Here is a 19,602-nt window from a genome sequence, read left to right as displayed (position 1 = left end):
GGGCATGCCTGCGCCGTTTCGTGGTCCTGTCTCGCTTTCAATACGGCAGCCATTTTGTGTTATACCATGCCCCTGCCCCTCCCACTGCGGTCATTTTGTGACTGGCGCCCGCAGCACTCTCCCAAATTTCCAAATGTTACTCCTATCCTTCCCCCAAAAAGCAACTTCAGCAGCCTATCGCCTTCATATCCTGGCAAACCTAGCGGCCTGTACTAAGGTGCTGTAGAATTCTTGAACTTTTTACAATGCAGCAGACTAACGTCACAAGTTTTGTTAAACTCAGGAAAATTTCTTTAATATTCCCTTCTTTGCTCCATTATTTTAACGCAAGCTGCCGGTCCCTTGGTGCTTTCAATTTCCCACAGGAGGGAGGATTCTGTGCCTCAGAGTGTGACAGCTGTCTTCTTTCGTATTTCCAGGGAATTACTACAGCCAAGGGGATGTCCGGAAGAAGGAACTCCTGGACAGCTGTTTGGTTCTAGGGATCCCGCCTTCCAATGTGACCATCCTTGACCACAGGTAGCTTTCTACACTTAAAATGCTGGTGCTCTTACATGAGAGGAGCCCTGCTGGATCAGGCCAGTGGCCCATCCAGCCCAATAGCCTGTTTTGACAGAGGCCACCAGGTGCCTATGAAGGGGAAGACCACAAGCCGGACCTGAGTGCAACAGTGCTGTCCCCCATTTGAAAATTTCCTCTCCTGTGGTTTCCAGCAACATAAGGAGAGCTGTGCTGGATCAGGCCAATGGCCCAGCATCCTGCCCTCAGAGTGGCCTGCCCAGATCCCTGTGGCAAGCCTACAAGCAGGTCCTGATCACAAGAGTGTCCTTCTTAGCAGCAACTGGTGTTCAAAAACATCACTGTCTCTGACTGTGAAAACAGAGCATAGCCTTTGTGGTTAGTAGCCATTGATCGCATTATCGCCCTCCATTCATTTGTCTGAATCCCTTCTGGACAAATCTAAAAGCAGTGAGAGTTGCTATTGCACGCAGATCCAACTTGTGGGCTTTCTGTTCTTTATCCGATCTACTCTTGTGTTTGTATCTGCCGCAGTGAAATTTTTCATAGAGGAACTGTTAGGGCCGGAGTCACCAGCTTGCGAGGGTGATGGGGAAAGCGCCGACGTCCATGACATTGTGCACACGAGCCTCGCTCCTCACTCCCTAAGCCAGGCAGAGGCTTCCCAGGCTTTCGGAAGGAGGTGCCAGGAAAACATTTATGGGACTAGCCTAGGCCCCCTAGTCCACTGACCACACGCCACGGATCTACCGCCACACTCAACCGTGGTGTACTCAGTTCTCCTCTTCCCGTGTTATCCTCCCAACAACCTTGCAAGGTAGGTTAAGCTGAAAGATAGCGACTGGCCGCCCAGTTGACTCTGTGGCTGAGTCGGGATTTGAACCCGAGTCTCTCAAAGTCATGCGTTTAAAGCCAATTTAAATCGTGTGACTTCCCGCCCCCCAAATCCTGGGAACTGTAGTTTGTCCAGCGTCGTGGGAATTGTAGCTCCGTGTGGGGTTACAGTTCCAAGGACTCTTTGGGAGAAGTCTTGCATGTTATATGCACACTAGGGAGTGATCTCAGGTCCCATTCTGATGTTGCAATCACAGCATCACCACCAAATGTGTCCACCCCAGTGCTGCAATTCCTGCCCGGTCGGGGAAAGTGAGAGGAAGACGTAGTGACTCAGCCTTGCAGGGCTGTATCTACAGAGGCTCCACAGCCCCAGTGACCCTGTGACTTCTCCTGCAAGTCAGGGAGGGGCGATCGAGACACAGATCTGAGAAAAACACAATGCGTTGTATTTAGACCAGTGAAGGTCTGCGCTGGGTGAAGCAGGAACGTGACAGGTTATCACTGGGCAGGCCTGTAGGCGAGTAACTTTTCCACCTAGCAAAACAATTGCAGAGCAATTTGTTCTGCTTCTGATATTGGGGAAGATCAAACGCTTTCCATGGAGCAATGGATCCTCTGCTCCCGGTTACTGATAATTGCCTGATGTTCCAATTTGGAGACTCTTAATTCCTTACTAGGGACGCGGGTGGCGCTGTGGGTAAAACCTCAGCGCCTAGGACTTGCCGATCGTCAAGTCGGCGGTTCGAATCCCCGCGGCAGGGTGCGCTCCTGTTGCTCGGTCCCAGCGCCTGCCAACCTAGCAGTTCGAAAGCACCCCGGGTGCAAGTAGATAAATAGGGACCGCTTACTAGCGGGAAGGTAAACGTCGTTTCCGTGTGCTGCGCTGGCTCGCCAGATGCAGCATGTCACGCTGGCCACGTGACCCAGAAGTGTCTTGGGACAGCGCTGGCGCCTGGCCTCTTAAGTGAGATGGGCGCGCAACCCCAGAGTCGGACACGACTGGCCCGTACGGGCAGGGGTACCTTTACCTTTACCTTTAATTCCTTACTGCATGCAAGAGATAGAGAGGCATCTCTAGAAGAGGCATCCGCTCCTGAGAGAGGGGAGTGCCTCTTTGCAGATCAGGGGGGGGTGAAATGTGACCCTCCAGATGTTATCAGACTCCAGTACCCATCAGCATGGCCAGTAGTTGGGGGTGATGATGTCAGTTGGAGGTCAACATCTGGAGGGCCGCAAGTTCCCCATCATCCTTGCCCGTTGCCATTTCCCGTTCGAGCCCTGAGATCATCGTACGGACACCATGACCACTTCTCCTTTTCATTTGCGGTTGTGTTTTTTTCTTTTCTCCTTCTTGACGTTTTGTGGCAGTTCTCCCAGAACCCCTTTGGTCCAGTTAATAGGTCCCTTTTCACTCAGCATTGAGTAATCAAAGCATCCTGGGGATTTCCCTTTTGCTGCGTTGAGTAAAAAACAAAACGGTGCAAAAATGCAGAACAGTTTCCCAAGAGGACGGTCGGATGGAGGAGAGCAGGGACGGATCTACCATGAAATTAATGAAACTTAAGCTCCAGGGCTCCTAATCTCAGAAGAGACCCAGAAGTGATTTTAGTGCACACTGCTTAAAAAATCTCAGGTTTAAGAGACCAAATTTGTGTCACACAACTCAAATTGATTAATTTTTTTGTTCTATATATATTTCAATAACCCCAGCGTTTGAGAGTCAGTAGCACAGATTACAACCAGGGGTGGTGATCTGTCGGGGAACAGCCTCATTGAAGACCCCAATTCCTCTAGGACTGCCTCTTCCCATATAAACCATCCCGGACTCTGCATTCATCTTCTGAGGCCCTTCTTTCTGTGCCTCCTCCGCAAGAGGTCCAGAGGGTGGCAATACGAGAACGGGGCCTTTTCTGTAGTGGCTCCCTGTTTGTGAAATGCTCTCCCCAGGGAGGTTTGCCTCCTGCTTTCATTTACATATATTTTAGGCGCCAGGCGGAAATGTTCTTCTTCAACCAGGCCTTTGGCTGATTAATATCCTACAGACGTTTAAATGTACTGTATCTGTAGGAAGGGGGTGGGTTATCGTTTGGTTGCTTTGGTTTAATTATTTACTTGTGTTTTATCTTGTATTTTATTCTGTGAACAGCCCTGAGATCTTTTGATGAAGGGCAGCATATAAATTTAATTTAATAGTATAAACAAACAAATGTGGATACCCAGACTTTGTTGCTGGTTAGGAAGGGGCCTCAAAAATGTAGGGGCGCTACAGGGGGAGAGGGAGAGGGAGCAGATGATAGGGAAGAAGACCCTGGCTTTGCAGTAGAGTTTCCGGTTTCAGTTCTTGGCAGTAAGACAGGATATGCCCCTTGCCTTAAAATTTTGAAGAGCTTCTGCCAATCAGTGTAGATATAACAGCCTGACTTGGGGAGAAACCATCTTCCTGTGTCTGTTCAAACCAGAGCTTAATTCAGAAGCATGAGGACTAGAATCTTGCTTTGTTTTTAGGGGGAGGGTTGTAGCTCTGAGGTGGAGCACCTGCTTTGCACACAGGTTCAACAACTTGGGTCTCTGGGCGAAGCTGGGAGAGAGCCCTACCTGAAACCCTGGAGAGCTGCTGTCAGTATAGTGGTACCTCGGGTTAAGTACTTAATTCGTTCCAGAGGTCCGTACTTAACCTGAAACTGTTCTTAACCTGAAACACCACTTTAGCTAATGGGGCCTCCAGCTGCTGCCGCGCTGCCGGAGCACCATTTCTGTTCTCATCCTGAAGCAAAGTTCTTAACCCGAAGTACTATTTCTGGGTTAGCAGAGTCTGTACCCTGAAGCGTATGTAACCCGAGGTACCACTGTACTGAGCTAGAATGCACCACTGGTCTAGATCTGTATCAAGTCGCCTGCCATGTCACCCCTCATAATTGCCAATGATTGATATTCAGGGGGGATTAGCCCTGTTGGCTAAATGCACCCTCCATCCTTGGAGACGGTATACTCTGAATATCCAGATGCCCGGAGCATCCAGCCTAGAGGGGGCTGTGGGCTGCCAGCTGAACATCTAGGAATCTGACGCTGGTTTCTCCCATCTACTTGTGAGATACCTGAAGATGTCTGGCTCAGGATTCTGGTCCAGGGATGGAGACGTCCCCTGATCCAGCAGGAGTCCTAACCAGCTTCTGTCTGTCTCCTTTTCACAGCAGAAACATTGTTTGTATGAACCATACTTGTCCCCCCAAATCAGACCCTTCTGCCAGGGCTCTGGGGCGATGAGCATTCTGCCCTGTGGGATGTAAACAGGATACATTTCCAAGGCTTCTTTCCTCTCTTCTCCACCCACCCACCCACTGAAGTAGGTTATTAACTCAAAGGAAAGGACACCACGTTCTCTCCTTATTCCTCTGCACCCTACGAGATGTTTTGTTTCCCCACCCTATCTTCTCGGTGACTGAGAACGCCAGGCTGTCCTTCGCAGCAACATCTGCAGTTTAACCCCTTGCAGCGAGATGCAGATAAATAACATTGTGGCTTCCATCTGATGACGCCTGACCTGGCCTGGTCCCTGCCAGAGAAAATAAGAAGAGTTCGAGAGAGGGGATTTGTGTAAACAGGCGAGCTTCCCGCTCCCTTCCCCAGCTGCTTCCAAAGTTCGGCACTTAGAGAAGAAGAACCAGCTTCACAGATATAATATGAGGGACACATGGCTTGTTGGCAGTACACGGGAAAAGGATCTAGGGGTCTTAGTAGACCACAAGCTTAACACGAGTAAATAATGTGATGCAGCAACAACAAAAAAGCTAATGCTATTCTATTGTGGTAAACAAAAATTGCCCTTTTCCCTTATGGGGTATCCAAGAGCCCATATAGAGTCCTTACGTAGGTTCCCTATTGGTAGGAGAAAATAACAGAGGCCAACCAGAGAATATTGAGAAGCAAAGCAGCTAGTAAGCCTGATGTTTATTGATCTGTTGCAACAGGGTGTTTCCCTCACCCGCAGGAATGGAGGAGGAACCCAGAAAAATGGCCACAAGGCCTTATAAAGACTTTTGAAATTGCCACCCTGTAGATCAAGACCCGGAACGTGGGTGGCGCTGTGGGTTAAACCACAGAGCCTAGGACTTGCCGATCAGAAGGTCGGCGGTTCGAATCCCCGCGACGGGGTGAGCTCCCGTTGCTCGGTCCCTGCTCCTGCCAACCTAGCAGTTCAAAAGCATGTCAAAGTGCAAGTAGATAAATAGGCACCACTCTGGCGGGAAGGTAAACGGCGTTTCCATGTGCTGCTCTGGTTCGCCAGAAGCGGCTTCGTCATGCTGGCCACATGACTGTATGCTGTACGCCGGCTCCCTCGGCCAATAAAGCGAGATGAGCGCCGCAACCCCAGAGTCGGTCACGACTGGACCTAATGGTCGGGGGTCCCTTTACCTTTACCTAGATCAAGACCACCCCCAGAAACATCATACATACATCACAGAAGGGGTGTAACCTAAGACCGCCCTTCAGATACATCACACCTACATCACAAAAAAGGCGGTCTAAAACAGAAATTTGAATGTTTTTCTCCTGTTCTTGTTTATCTCCTGTCTGGCAGTTTACTTGATTGGGGAGCCTGGCTAGTCTTTTGTAATGATAAATACTTAGTTCCTGGGCCAGGTCACAGGCTCACACCCTATTCAAACACAGACATACCTTTAAGACAGGATTTGTGAAGGAAAAGACAATGGGGAGGCTTTTCCACTTTGACCTTGCAGAGAAAACATTTGCTCAGTTTAGGAATCAAAATGGTTCCAGGTCGGTCTTCCTGTGCTGATCTATGTACGTGCTTGGTTGGTACACTTACGAACGCTACCATATATCTAAGACCTCAAAATTCCTATCACAATATCATTAACAGAAATATAGTATCCTGATCAAGGGAAGTAATACAGTCATACCTTGCATCCCAAACACCCTGGAACTCGGACGTTTTGGCTCCTGAACGCCGCAAACCCGGAAGTGATTGTTCCAGTTTGCAAACTTTTTTTGAAACCCGAATATCTGACGGGGCCTCCGTGGCTTCTGATGGTCTACAGGACCTTCCTGCAGCCCATCAGAAGCTGTGATTTGGTTTTCAAACATTTTGGAAGTCGAACGGACTTCCAGAACGGATTCCGTTCGTCTTCCAAGGTACAACAACTGTAGCCCCGCTTTGTTCTGCCTTGGTCAGGCTTCACCTGGAATACCATGTCCAGTTTTGGACACCACAATTTAAGAAGGATATTGATGAGCTGGAAGCATGTGCAGAGGAAGGCGACCAGGATGATCAAGGGTCTGGAAACCAAGCCGTTGGAGGGAGCAGTTGAGGGAGCTGGAAAAGAGGAGACTGAGAGGAGATATGAAGGCCATCTTGAAGTATTTCAAGGGCTGTTCCATGGAAGATGGAGGCAAGCTTATTTTCTCCTGCTCCAGAGGGTGGGATTTTAACCAATGGCTTCAGGTTACAAGAAAAGAGATTCTCCCTAAATGTTCAGAAGAACTTTCTGATGGTAAGAGCTGTTCCACAGTGGAATGGATCCTCTCACGAGGTTTTGGACTCTCCTTCCTTGGAGGTTTTTAAGAAAGAAAGAACTTTCCATGGGAAAATGGTGGCTGATCCCAAATCCCAAGGGAACCTCCCCTCACCCTGCTTGGCATTTGACACCCCTCAACTATGGCAAACATAACCTTTTGAGGTGGGTTGCTGGGCCATTCAAACCTCTTTTCTCTTTCCCCACTATCATTCATTTTCTTGAATGTTTGCTCAAAGATGCAGACGGGGGGGGGGGAGAGGCAGAAGGAAAGGAAAGCAGGTCAGCCACCTTTTCAGTGTTTTAAAGAGTTGCGTACACACACACACACACACACACACCTCCTCCAACAACACCCTTTAAAAAATGACTCTCCATACAAAGCCAGCAACAAGCTAGTTTTAGATGGAAACAAGGGCTGGATGGTTCCCTTATCTGTGGGGCGATGGAGGAGAGCTTTGTACCACCTGCCTTGTTAAGTGCATGATAGTAATTCAGAAATTGCACTTCTCCTGAATTTTGTGACACAGTTTTTTGTTGTTGTTGTTGTTGTTTTATTGAATTTGTATACCATCCTATACTCATAGGTCTCAGGGCAGTTCACAATACAAAGTTATAATATAAATGAACAAGATGCATAATAAAAATAATTAAAGCAGTTAACAATACTAATATAAGCTGCTAATAATAATAATAATAATTACACTCCCCAACAAAAATCCCTAAACAACCCCCCTAAGCTTTTTAAAAGTTTGTATTTTTAGGATTAAATATGTTTGAAAATGTGGGCATTGGCATAAAACACACCTTCAAACACTGCCCTGATTTCTTTCCAAGGATAAACATGTTGAAATAAATAAATTATCAAAGCTTTATTTAGCATATTTTTCTGTCTATAAGACACCCCCATGTATAAGGCACCCCATATTTTGGGGGATTCTGGTTTAAGAAAATGGGGGGGATCTCCCATTGACTCCCCCAAATTTTGGACATTATTTTTTAGGGGGGGGGGAAACCTAGTCTTATACACTGAAAAATACGGTATTTAATTGTTTTTATTTTTTCAGAGCTTTTATTTATTTTTGTTTCACCGCATTTCTTAGACGCCTTGCACTAAGATCGTCCCAGGCAGGACTTAGCACACAGTAAAAATACAAAATGCAAAGGAAATCGAGGATCCACTTTCACAAGGGGTCTTTTCCCCTAGTCGCCTGGAGGTGATTCTTCCTCGCCATAGGCAACCAGCTGTTCCCAACAAGCTTTCAGGAAACAGCTATGCAAATTTCGGCTGCAGTTTTACATTTCCTTTTCCCTGCTTGGTGTTTAAAGGATCACTTAACCCTCCCTTGCTCTCCCCCTCCTATGTGCAAAACCCATTTGCGTTTTGAAACGGGAGCAGGCAAGGCAAGGGATTTTGATTCCTGCAGGAAAGTAGGTCATCGGGTGCTCTGTCTCTCTCTCTTTTTATTGCGCTCTGCAGACCAATGTGGTTCTCCTTTAAGGGAGTGAACTTGGCTGACACTGCAGATGGTCAATTTCCTCTTCCCAGAACCCTGTACCTCAGACGGAGCCCCTGTAAGCTCTGTGTGCTGCAGATTGAAAGCAGGCAAATATTTAACGAAGGGGAAGGGGGGGGGCGCAGTGTTGGCTTTGGGTTCCTGCCTTGGCAGGGTCATGTCACCAGACAAACACAAACATGTGCTCTCAGAACTGCAGGGAGGAGGAAGCAGGATGGGCACAGGTTGTTTTGAAGTGGTAGCTGCCATCATTCCAGCACTGAATAGGTTAAGAATGGCTTGACACCCAGAAAAAGATTTGTGGCCAGGTTTTGTTGTTGTTGTTGTTTAGTCGTGTCTGCCTCTTCGTGACCCCCTGGACCAGAGCACGCCAGGCACTCCTGTCTTCCACTACCTCCCGCAGTTTGGTCAAGAACACTGTCCCACCATCTCGTCCTCTGTCGTCCCCTTCTCCTTGTGCCCTCCATCTTTCCCAACATCAGGGTCTTTTCCAGGGAGTCTTCTCTTCTCATGAGGTGGCCAAAGTCTTGGAGCCTCAGCTTCAGGATCTGTCCTTCCAGTGAGCACTCAGGGCTGATTTCCTTCAGAATGGAGAGGTCTGCTCTTCTTGCAGTCCATGGGACTCTCAAGAGTCTCCTCCAGCACCAGAATTCAAAAGCATCAATTCTTCGGTGATCAGCCTTCTTTATGGTCCAGCTCTCACTTCCATACATCACTGCTGGGAAAACCATAGCTTTGTTGGCAAGGTGATGTCTTGGACCTTTGTTGGCAAGGTGATGTCTCTGCTTTTTAAGATGCTGTCTAGGTTTGCCATCGCCTTTCTCCCAAGAAGCAGGCGTCTTTTAATTCTGTGGCTGCTGTCACCATCTGCAGTGATCATGGAGCCCAAGAAAGTAAAATCTCTCACTGCCTCCATTTCTTCCCCTTCCATTTGCCAGGAGGTGATGGGTGATGGGATAAGACAAATGAATGAATGCATCGGAGGATAAGGCTACTAGCCGCAAGGCTATGCTTGCCACCACAGCTGCAGGCAGCAGTGCTTCTGAAGACCAGCTGCTGGAAAAGCTGCTCTTGCACTCAGGTCCTGCTTGTGGGTGTCTGCTGCGCATCTTGTTGGCCACTGTGAGAACAGGATGCTGGACTAGATGGGCCACTGGCCTGATCCTGCGGGCTCTTCTTAGGTTCTTAGGTCAGCAGCTGCTTGCCACAATGCCTGGGTCCTCTCTCTCCACCATTGGAGGCCTCTGGACGTCAGTTCCTGAAGTTCAAGTCCTGCCTGTCCAAGGCAACACAATGACCAAATACAATGGTACGATATCAATATACACTCTTTATGTAATATGAAATATATGAAATCACATAAAGAGAAAACTTATTAATCTCTGAAAGTCACAAAATATGCACTCTTAATGGATTCTCTAGAAAACATAAAACCAAATAAACATAAGTCTTATAAGTTTTTGAAGACTATGCAAGTCTCTGAAAGAAGCAATGTATCAGATTCTTATCTGGTGCAAACAGGCTGTAAAGCTTTGTTTACGGCGTCTAATGCTGCCAACGTAGTTCGCAAACAGATGAACAGTGATTCCGGATATACCCACTGTTTCGTGGAATAATTCTTCAGCACAGCAGGAAGAAACAAAAATGCTTTATAAACCCATCTATATGGTGAACAGAAAAATATAACAACAATTGCTATGGAGCAGTGCTCATAAAGTTATGTAGTAAGTTGCCTAGTTTGTGACTTTCAGAGTTTTCTGTTTATGTGATTTCATATATTTCATATTATATAAAGAGTGTATATTGATATTGTAGCATTGTATTTGGTCATTGTGTTGCCTTGGATATTACTGACTACTGTTTGCAACACAGGGCTTAAATTGTTTGGTTACTTCTTGTTTTCCCTTTGAGGCAGCTGGTTTGCCAAAGTGAGAACAGGATGCTAGACTTAATGTGCTCTTTTTGTCAGATCTGTGAGGGCTTTTCCGAGGTTCTTAAATAGGATTCATGGAGAAGGACAAGTCTGTCAGTAGCTACAAGCCATGATTGCTGTGTTGCTGTTGTTGGTACATGTGGGTCTCGAGGAACAATGGAGTGCGCCACTGGGGGTGAAGTCAAAACTGCTATGTTAGCAGCACTTAAGTGACCTTCCATGGTGCACATCAAGCCTGGGCAGTGTGTCTGGAGGTCCTAGGCTGCCCAGACGACGACCCCCCTCTCAGCTTGGCTGCAGGTGTCACGGTCCGGTCCACGAGCAATCGAAGTCCTGGCTGGGGACGTCGGGACTGGGGTCAAGATGGCGGGGTGGGAGCAGGAATGGGAGTCCAGAAGCCAGGAGTCAGGAAGCCAAGAGTCTGAGGGTCAGAGAGCTGGGAGTCAAGAAGCCAAGGGTCCGAGGACCAAGAAGCAGGGGGTCAAGGACCCAAACGCGGCAAGGCAGGAAACGTGTTGCTGTGGCAAAGAGCCGAAGGGAAATGCTGACCTTGTATCCCTTCCCAGTTCTTGCCACCAGGTGCTGTGAGTTACCAATCGGGCTACCCTCACCTGATTTAGCTGGCCAGTCAACAACATTTCCCAGGGTGTGGCTGCGGTCGCATGCTGGCAACTTCTAGGAGCCACAGGTGAGAGCTGAGTGCAGAGTGGGAACCAAAGGTGGACAAATGACCCCAGAAGGAACACAACATCTGCCCTACCAGAGGTTCTACCCCTCCCCTAACACCCCATTGTGGTGATATAGTCCTTTTAAGATTAGCTTGCGGGTCCTGTGGGAATTTGTTAGAATTCCTGGAATAATGAGCCCAAACACAGATGCCTCTCATTAATACCTCAAGACCAGTGTCGAATGGTGATCAAAGACACAAAATGGGAGCGGGTGCTGATTTCAATGGCCAAAAGTGGTTGAATACCCATAGTCAGCATGCCTTTAAAAACCTGGGCTGGGGCAAACACAGGGATCTCATCACGGACTGTCAGCGCCTGTTCAGACCTTAGAAGGTATTTTGCTTTGCCGTTCAGCCTGCTAAGATTTATGTGTGTTTCAGTCAGCTAACTAGATAAGATAGTTTTTGTTATTTTTGTTAGCCTCTGAGCAGCTTTAATTTTGTGTGATTGTTTGAAGCGTTCCTTCTTTACAGAGTTTTGTTTTCATAAAGTTTTCGTATGTTTTTATGGAAACGGGTCTTGGTTGAGTTTCTGAACTTTCCCACCTTGACTACACTTTTCAAAGTGGATCATTCATCATGCACAATGGCTGTGTTCAGGTCTTGCTTTTGCGGCTTCCGTTTGGCCATGTTAAGAGCAGGAGGCTGAACTCAATGGGCCTCTTCCGACCCGATCCAGGACCCGGGCTCTCCTTCCATCCTTACGACGTGAGAGCAGAGACTGAGTGCGATGAGGAAGCTTTGGCTAAGTCTGGGAGCTCTGTGGTCCCCACAATCCACTTCCCTATAAATTTCCAGGAATTCTGTCCCATGTACAGCGGCTGCTGAAAGTTGTAGTCCAAAACCTCTGGAGGGGACAAGACTGCAGGAGGCAGACTTAATGGTTCTTTCAGCCTAGTGAAAACATTTAACACTCTGAAGGCCAAAACTAACCCCCCTCTCCCTCCAGCGGTCTTGGCAGAGAAATTCCCAGACATTCCCCCCCTCTTTTTTTAAATGCAAACAGATTTTGGCTCAATTTGCTGAACATGGCAAATTATAACCAGCACAGACATCAGGCTGGGAACGTTGCTCGCCAGCAGTTCCTGGAAGGAGCGGGATTTCACAAACCTCCCCACCCCGGTGGGATGCTTAGCTTAGGGGAGGAGGAAAATGTAAAAATGTGCCATCTGATCCAACGAAGGAAACTTTCCCCACAACTTCAACATCTTTGCCCGAGTTTGTCTGGGTTGGCCATGAAACCCTTAATGCACATTTGGAAAGGATTTTAGGGCATATCCTATGGTGCAGGCTGAGTTTGCCCGCCAGGCCTATCCTGATGAGGCTTGCTGGGGGAAGCTGAAGTGGGAGCAGGGAGGAGAGGCTTTCAAGCAGGCTAGGCGTAGGCAAAGTCAGGGCAGGCATAGTCAGAGCAGGCCAAGGCAAAGTCAAGTCAGATCGAGGCAAAGCCAGGGCAGGCAAAGTCAAGGAAGGTCTTTCTGCGCAGGTCAGGACCATGGGTAGCTCCCAATGGAGCTTTATCCGAACAAGCCAGGATGACAAACCACAGTTCAAAGTTTGACAAAGTACAATTTCTGTTTTGCCCTGGTTGGAATATGTTGCAGGTGATTAGTTAGAAGGCAGGTGGATTCTCCCAATCTCACCTGTGCAGGAATAAGGTGGGGGGTGGGGAGAGAGAGAAATGAAAGGGCCTCATTCCCTTCTGAGAAACCTCCCAGGGGCCACATGGCAGGTGGGGCAGCAAATGTCAATTTGGCCTTTGTTCAGTTGGGTGGTTTCTACAAACAAGCAAGGAGGTTTCTTCTTCCAAGCAAGGAGCATTCTGGGAGTTCAAGGACAACTTTCCAGCCAGGCAAAAGCACTTGAGGGGTGCAAAACTGGGTCAGTGAGGGAGGGTCCTGAGGGCCAGAGAGGTATGGAGGGCCGCAATTGCAACCCTGGGTCTAAGGTTCCCGTCTCCAGCTTTTACCTTAAACTCGGAGGGTGACCTGTTTGGTAGGTTGCCTCTTAGCTGATTCAGAGCCTGCCAGGAGAATGCTTGCACGTGGCCGGTGTGTGTGTGTGTGTGTGTGTGTGTGTGTGTCAAGGGAGGACAAGTGCAGCCCGTGGTATAGCTGTGCTGCTGCTCTCCTCTCCTCCCCGCCTGCGAGCCACTCGTGGCTCCCTGCTGCCAGCCGAGATCACAATGCGCTCTAATGCGTTCAGCCTCAAACTAAGCCAACCCTTTGTCTTCCGTTTTTGCTTCTTTGGATAGGAAAGGAAGCTTGCTCTCATTTCACTCCTCTCCCCAAAATTCAGCAGCAAGCTTTGCTGAAAGCCCGCAGGAACCAAGTGTGGCTTTTGAGCTTGAAGCTCAGAACACATTTGAGAGGGAGGGGGGATCTTGTGCTGTGTGGCTCCCAGAATTGGTGCTGATAACACCAAGGTTGCAGGTGTGGTCCCTGTATGGAGTGGCTGGGGTGTAAATAATAAATTATTATTATAATTATAGTATGGGGCAGCTGCATCGTCGGGGGTTGGGTTGGATGAGCCTCAGGGTCCCTTCTGACTCTATGACCTGTCAAGCCCACCACCAGCTCCTTCCCTGGCCCACCAGCCAATATTATTATTATTTATTAAATCAGTATTCTGCCCTTCATCCAAAGATCTCGAGACAGTTCAGAGCACAATAATACAGAATAAAACCACAAAGTACATGATAAAAACAAACCAATAACCTCCCTCCAAAATTTAAATTTGAAAGATTTTAGGCTGTAAGGAATTTGATATGACCAGAAAGTAGTTGGACTGTGGAACTCCCTCCCACAGGAGGCAGCTATGGCCACCAACCAGATGGCTTTAAAAGGATTGGACAAATTCAAGGAGAAGAGAAGCACTAGTAGTGATGGAGATTCTGCTCTCCTCTCATGGTTAGAGGCAGCAATGCTTCTGAATCCTATTTGCTGGAAACTGCCGGAGGGAAGAGGGCTGTTGGGCTCAAATTCTGCTTGCGGATTTCACATGGAGGCATCTGGTTGGCCACTGAGAGAACAGGATGCTGGACTAGATGGGACATTGGCCTCATCCAGCAGGCTCTTCTTATATTCTTACATTCTGTGGAATGCCCTCCCATCAGATGTCAAAGGAATAAACAACTATCTGACGTTTATAAGACATCTGAAGGCAGCCCTGGACAGGGAAGTTTTTAATGACTGGTGGTTAAATGTATTTTTAATCTCCTGTTGGAAGCCACCCAGAGTGCCTGGGGAGACCCAGCCAGATGGGTGGGGTATAAGTAATAAATTATCATCATCATCATCATCATCATCATCATCTAGTCCCGCATCCTGTTTTCACAGGGGCTGACCAGATGCCCCCCAAGGGATGCTGAAAAACAGGGTCTGCGCACAAGAGCAACTCTTTCCACTGGTGACTCCATGGGGTGGGAGGCAACCAAAATGTTCAAGGGTCTGGAAACCAAGCCTTATGAGAACGGCTGAAGCACCTGGGGATGTTCAGCCTGGAAAAGAGGAGATATGAGAGCCATCTTCCAATATCTAAAACGCTGTCGCGTGGAAGAGGGAACAAGCTTGTTTTCTCCTGCTCCGGCGGGTAGGACCCGAACCAATGGCTTCAAGTAACAAGAAAGGAGATTCTGGCTAAACATCTGGAAGAACTTTCTGACAGCAGGAGCTGTCCAGCTGTGGAACGGTCTCCCTTGGGAGCTGGCGGACTCTCCTTCCTTGGAGGTTTCGAGGCAGAGGTCGGATGGCCCTCTGTCATGGATGATCTAGCTGAGATTCCTGCATTGCAGTGAGGTTGCAGAATTAGATAAATTAACAGGAAGGATTCGAAACCTGCGGGATCAGAGATTCTTAGAAGAGTGGAGTAAATATATGAATTACAGTGGTACCTCTGGATATGAACAGGATCCGTTCCGGAGTCCCGTTCGCATCCTGAAGTAAACGTAACACGCATCTGCGCGGGCTGCGTTTCGCCGTTTCCGCGCATGCGCATGACGCCATTTTGAGCTGCGCATGCGTGAGCGGCAAAACCCGGAAGTAATGCACTCCGTTCCTTCTGGGTCGCCGGGTCGCCGTGGAGCACAACCCGAAACTACTTAACTTGAAGCTACTTTAACCCGAGGTATGACTCTATTTGAAAAGTAATTGTGATGAACGGATTACGCTAGTAGGACTGCAAGAAGTTTTGTAAGGTGGATTATTTGAAAGACTAGTAAGAGAATGATTAGTTAAGGACAATTAAATGTAGTGTAGAAATTAAGAAATGTAGAATAAGTGATAAAGAACGGAAAAATCATCAGAGAGGTTGACGGAAGTCTAAAATATTGTATAAGATGAGAAGATATGTTGTATGACTGTTGGAACTGATATGTTAAAAAATCAGTAAAAATGTATATATTAAAAAAAGATAGATTCCTGCATTGCAGTGAGGTTGGGCTCAATGCCGCTTGGGGTCTCTTCCAACCCTACGATTCTATGACTCCCTGCAGCTGACATTCTGAGAGGTAATAATAATTCTATTATTTGTACATAGCTGTCAACCTTCCCTTTTTTTGCAGGAAATTCCCTTATTCCAGCGCCGTTTCCCGCTGCTATCCCGGGTTGTTAGATATCCCGTAGACTGTCCCTGGGCAGGTGAGGCTGCTGTTCCCTTATTTTCAAGGCTTCTGATCCCTTATTTTCAAATCTGAAAGTAGACAGCTATGTATTTGTACCCCACCCTTGGGACTGGGCCTCTTCAGCCACTCCACAGCGGAGGGACAACAGCCACCCTGGCTAGTAGCCAATGACAGCTGTCTCCTCCCCAAACAGAAACTGCAACTGAATAACTGCAGCATTGCAAATGACAGCGGCCCCTTTGCAAAAGAAAAAGAAATCGGCAAAATGGCTTTTTGTTGCCGGAGGATGGGAGTGGGCTCAGAAGGGTTAACGTCTCCTCCCAGCCCTTCCCTGCCTTGCTGGTTTTCTTGATGTGCTGCCAGGAGTCTCTCCCCCCCCCTTCCACCTCCATGTGACTATTGTAAACAGTTTCCCAACACACACAAAAAACCCATCCTGAATGGGAGGCTTTCCTTGTGGGCCAAAGTTGAGGAACTACATCACGGGGTCCCTGCGGCAACGGGGACAGGAGAGAGGGCCTCGCATGCCAGCGCTGCTCCTGGGGTTACTCTAGATCACGGGACAGGCAGTTCCTCTTGCGGTTCCTGCGGTTGCGTAATGTTTGCTTTGGAAGGAGGCTGCGAAGAACCCAGAGGTTGCTTGGCTTGGCGCTCTCCAAAAAGCCTCTTTTCTTCCTCTCCAAGAGAGCTCGGCGGCTTTCGGGCCAGTGGCTCCCACCTTGGGGACGGGCAAATCGGTCCATTTTAGTTCCTCTGTTTGTTCACACACACACACACACACCATGCAAAATAAAGACAAAAATAAGTCATCCTGAAAGCTCATCGCAAAATTCTCCTAATTGACATGCCTTCGTATGCAATTTTGCCTAATGCTGACGTGTTTGCAGGGCAGATTTCCCCAATCTAACGCACTTTTGTAAGCTAGGAAGGCCTTTTTAACGCAGCCTTTTCGGTGCTAGAAACTCAGGTGTAACAGCTAATCACCAACTTGCACCTTAAACCTAGGTTATGATTGCCACAACCGAATGTCTTAAGTGCCTTTTCTTTTTTGGCAATAGATTTTTTCTTCTTCATTTCATTTCTACCCCACTTTATATTTTAAAGAAAAAAAATCTCAGAGCAGTTTACAACACGTTAAAATATCAAATCAAACAATCCAGAATAAAACGCTTCAAGGAAAATATTTCGGAGCCTTCTCTAAGTGACGTTTTGCTTTCCCCATATTTATTTACCTGGTGAATTTATAGAGCTGCCCTGTAGCAGAAGTACTCTAGGAAGTCAGTGTGATTCAGTGGTTAAGAGTGTTGGACTAGGACCTGGGAGACCAGGGTTCGAATCCCCACTCAGTCGGGAAGCTCACATGGTGACCTTGGAGTCAGTCGCAGCCTCTTCACCTGCCTCACAGGGTTGTCGTCAGGATTAACTGAGCGGGGAGGGGGGTGAACCATGGGCTATTAATGCAATAAATAAGCCCTTCTGCTTAAGAAAACTGGAGGGGGCAGCCAGATGGAGAGGTCCCTGTGACCTCAGTTGGACCTGCGCCAGTCGCAAAATGCACCTGGCATCTGGGAAACTTCCAATATATGCATTTTCATGGGGCACATTATTTGACTGGGGACCCGCACTGCCAAATACTTAGGGGTTCACATTTTGAAGGATGGGTGTGCTTTGATTCCCCCTCACGTTCCTTCAAAAAGTGCAGACCTGGGTTCAAATCCTGGCATCTGCAGGTCTGCCTGGGAATTCCCCGCTGCCTGAAAACCTGAAGAGCTGCTGCCAGTCAGTGCCGACAGGACTGAGCTAGATGCACCAAGGACCTGACTTGATATAACTCAGCTTCCTATGATATTGTTGTTGTTGTTTAGTCGTTTAGTCGTGTCCGACTCTTCGTGGCCCCCTTGTCCAGAGCATGCCAGGCCCTCCTGTCTTCCACTGCCTCCCGCAGTTTGGTCAAACTCATGCTGGTAGCTTCGAGAACACTGTCCCACCATCTCATCCTCTGCCGTCCCCTTCTCCTTGTGCCCTCCATCTTTCCCAACATCAGGGTCTTTTCCAGGGAGTCTTCTCTTCTCATGAGGTGGCCAAAGTATTGGAGCCTCAGCTTCAGGATCTGTCCTTCCAGTGAGCACTCAGGGCTGATTTCCTTCAGAATGGAGAGGTCTGATCTTCTTGCAGTCCATGGGATTCTCAAGAGTCTCCTCCAGCACCAGAATTCAAAAGCACCCATTCTTTGGCGACCAGCCTTCTTTATGGTCCAGCTCTCACTTCCATACATCACTACTGGGAAAACCATGGCTTTAACTATACGGACCTTTGTTGGCAAGGCTATGATATTAAGCGGCCTAATTTCTTCTGATAGTTAAATATGTGTTTGTGTGTAGCTCGCTACCCCTGGTTTCCAAGCCCTTAGACCCACCCTCTCCATTTCTCCTGACCCAGAAGCCTAAACCACCTTGCCAAACATCCCCATTTCAAGGGTGATGAATATGAACTTGTTCCTGCTGCTGCCTGCTCTCCCGTCAAGCCTGCGAGGCACCGGCGTCAGATGAACGGCAGATTTCACATTGCGATAAAGGCCTTGTGTCATCTCTGAGAAGAGGATCCCGGCCTCCTGCCGGGAAACCGTGTATATTATTCATGATGATATCGCGTCATGACACAAATCGTTCGAAGGAGCTGATACTTGGATGGTGTCCCGAAAAACAGAGCACAGCCTGGGATTGGGAACAGGTTTCTGTTTTGAGCTGCAGGCTGCCTTTGCAAGAGATGCTCAAGGGACAGAATTTTTCAGTGCTGCAAAAGGGTCCTGCTGCTGTTTTTTTGCATTTTTTAATTGACAGTCACATTTGAGTTGTTTAAACATTACTGTTACTTCTTGGTTTAGTTTATTCCTGCGTTCCAGGGAGTCAGACTCAGTGACTCCAACTCTACAGTTCTATGATTCTAATATTCTAGTTTTAGCCTGTCCCTTACCCCTGCTGCCATCTCCTTCCCCTTCCTGCGGTTCTCTTCTGTTTTTAGATTGTAGGCCCCTCAGGGCAGAGACCTTGCTCTCTCGTTCTGTGTCAGGCTCTCTGACAGCACTGTGGTCTTTGCAGTGGAAGAGAGAGTGCTGCGACCTTTTAAATGAAGCCGGCGCCAAGGGCTTTGGGCGATGTTGGAACTGAATTTTGCTCCAAAGTTCCTCCTTCAAAAAAGAGGAGTTGCTATTCTTGCACTCAAGGGCCACAAAGAGACTTACATAGTAGAAATAAAATAACAAAGACTCAAATGCTCAGCTGACAGTAGACAGTACAGTCGTACCTTGTTTCTCAAGTGGAATCCGTTCCGGAACTCCATTCAACTTCCAAGAACATTTGAAAACCAAGGCACTGCTTCCGATTGGCTGCAGGAGCTTCCTGCACTCAAATGGAAGTCGCAGAGGCCATGTCAGACGTTCGGCATCCAAAAAACATTCACAAACCACAACACTCACTTCCAGGTTTGCGGCGCTCGGGAGACAAAACGTTAGAGGCAGAAGGCATTCGAGAACCAAGGTGCGACTGTATTTAAAAGGAACACATCCTGCCCACCCCATTTAAGGTCAATCACAGCAAAAATATTATTTTTTCCCAGCTCGTAAAAGCAGACAGACATTCTTCCTCAGGGACCGGATCCCACAAAGGGGGAGCCACCACTGAAAAGGCATTGATTAATAACGCCACTGTTACTTCTCAAAATCAGACTCGCCCAGGATATTTGGAGGAGATCTCAATTGCCTGTTTCAGGATAAAGGTAAAGGGACCCCTGACCATTAGGTCCAGTCGTGACCAACTCTGGGGTTGCGGCACTCATCTTGCTTTATTGGCCGAGGGAGCTGGCGTACAGCTTCCGGGTCATGTGGCCAGCGTGACTGAGCCGCTTCTGGCGAACCA

The 19,602-nt window shown here is 48.0% G+C and overlaps 1 protein-coding gene across 1 annotated transcript in view; it reads left to right on the top strand.

Annotated features, from left to right (window-relative positions):
• PIGL (phosphatidylinositol glycan anchor biosynthesis class L) overlaps positions 1–19,602 on the top strand; it is a 43,471-nt gene that overhangs the window by 3,355 nt on the left and 20,514 nt on the right. Inside the window, exon 2 of the mRNA XM_081890690.1 lies at positions 420–519. Within this exon, the coding sequence (XP_081746816.1) occupies positions 420–519 (100 nt within the window). The remainder of the gene's footprint in view (positions 1–419; positions 520–19,602) is intronic.

The sequence above is a fragment of the Podarcis melisellensis genome (assembly GCF_964234715.1).
Source record: "Podarcis melisellensis genome assembly, chromosome: 15".
Classification (NCBI taxonomy): domain Eukaryota; kingdom Metazoa; phylum Chordata; class Lepidosauria; order Squamata; family Lacertidae; genus Podarcis; species Podarcis melisellensis.
This window is presented reverse-complemented; position numbering and strand designations above follow the sequence as displayed.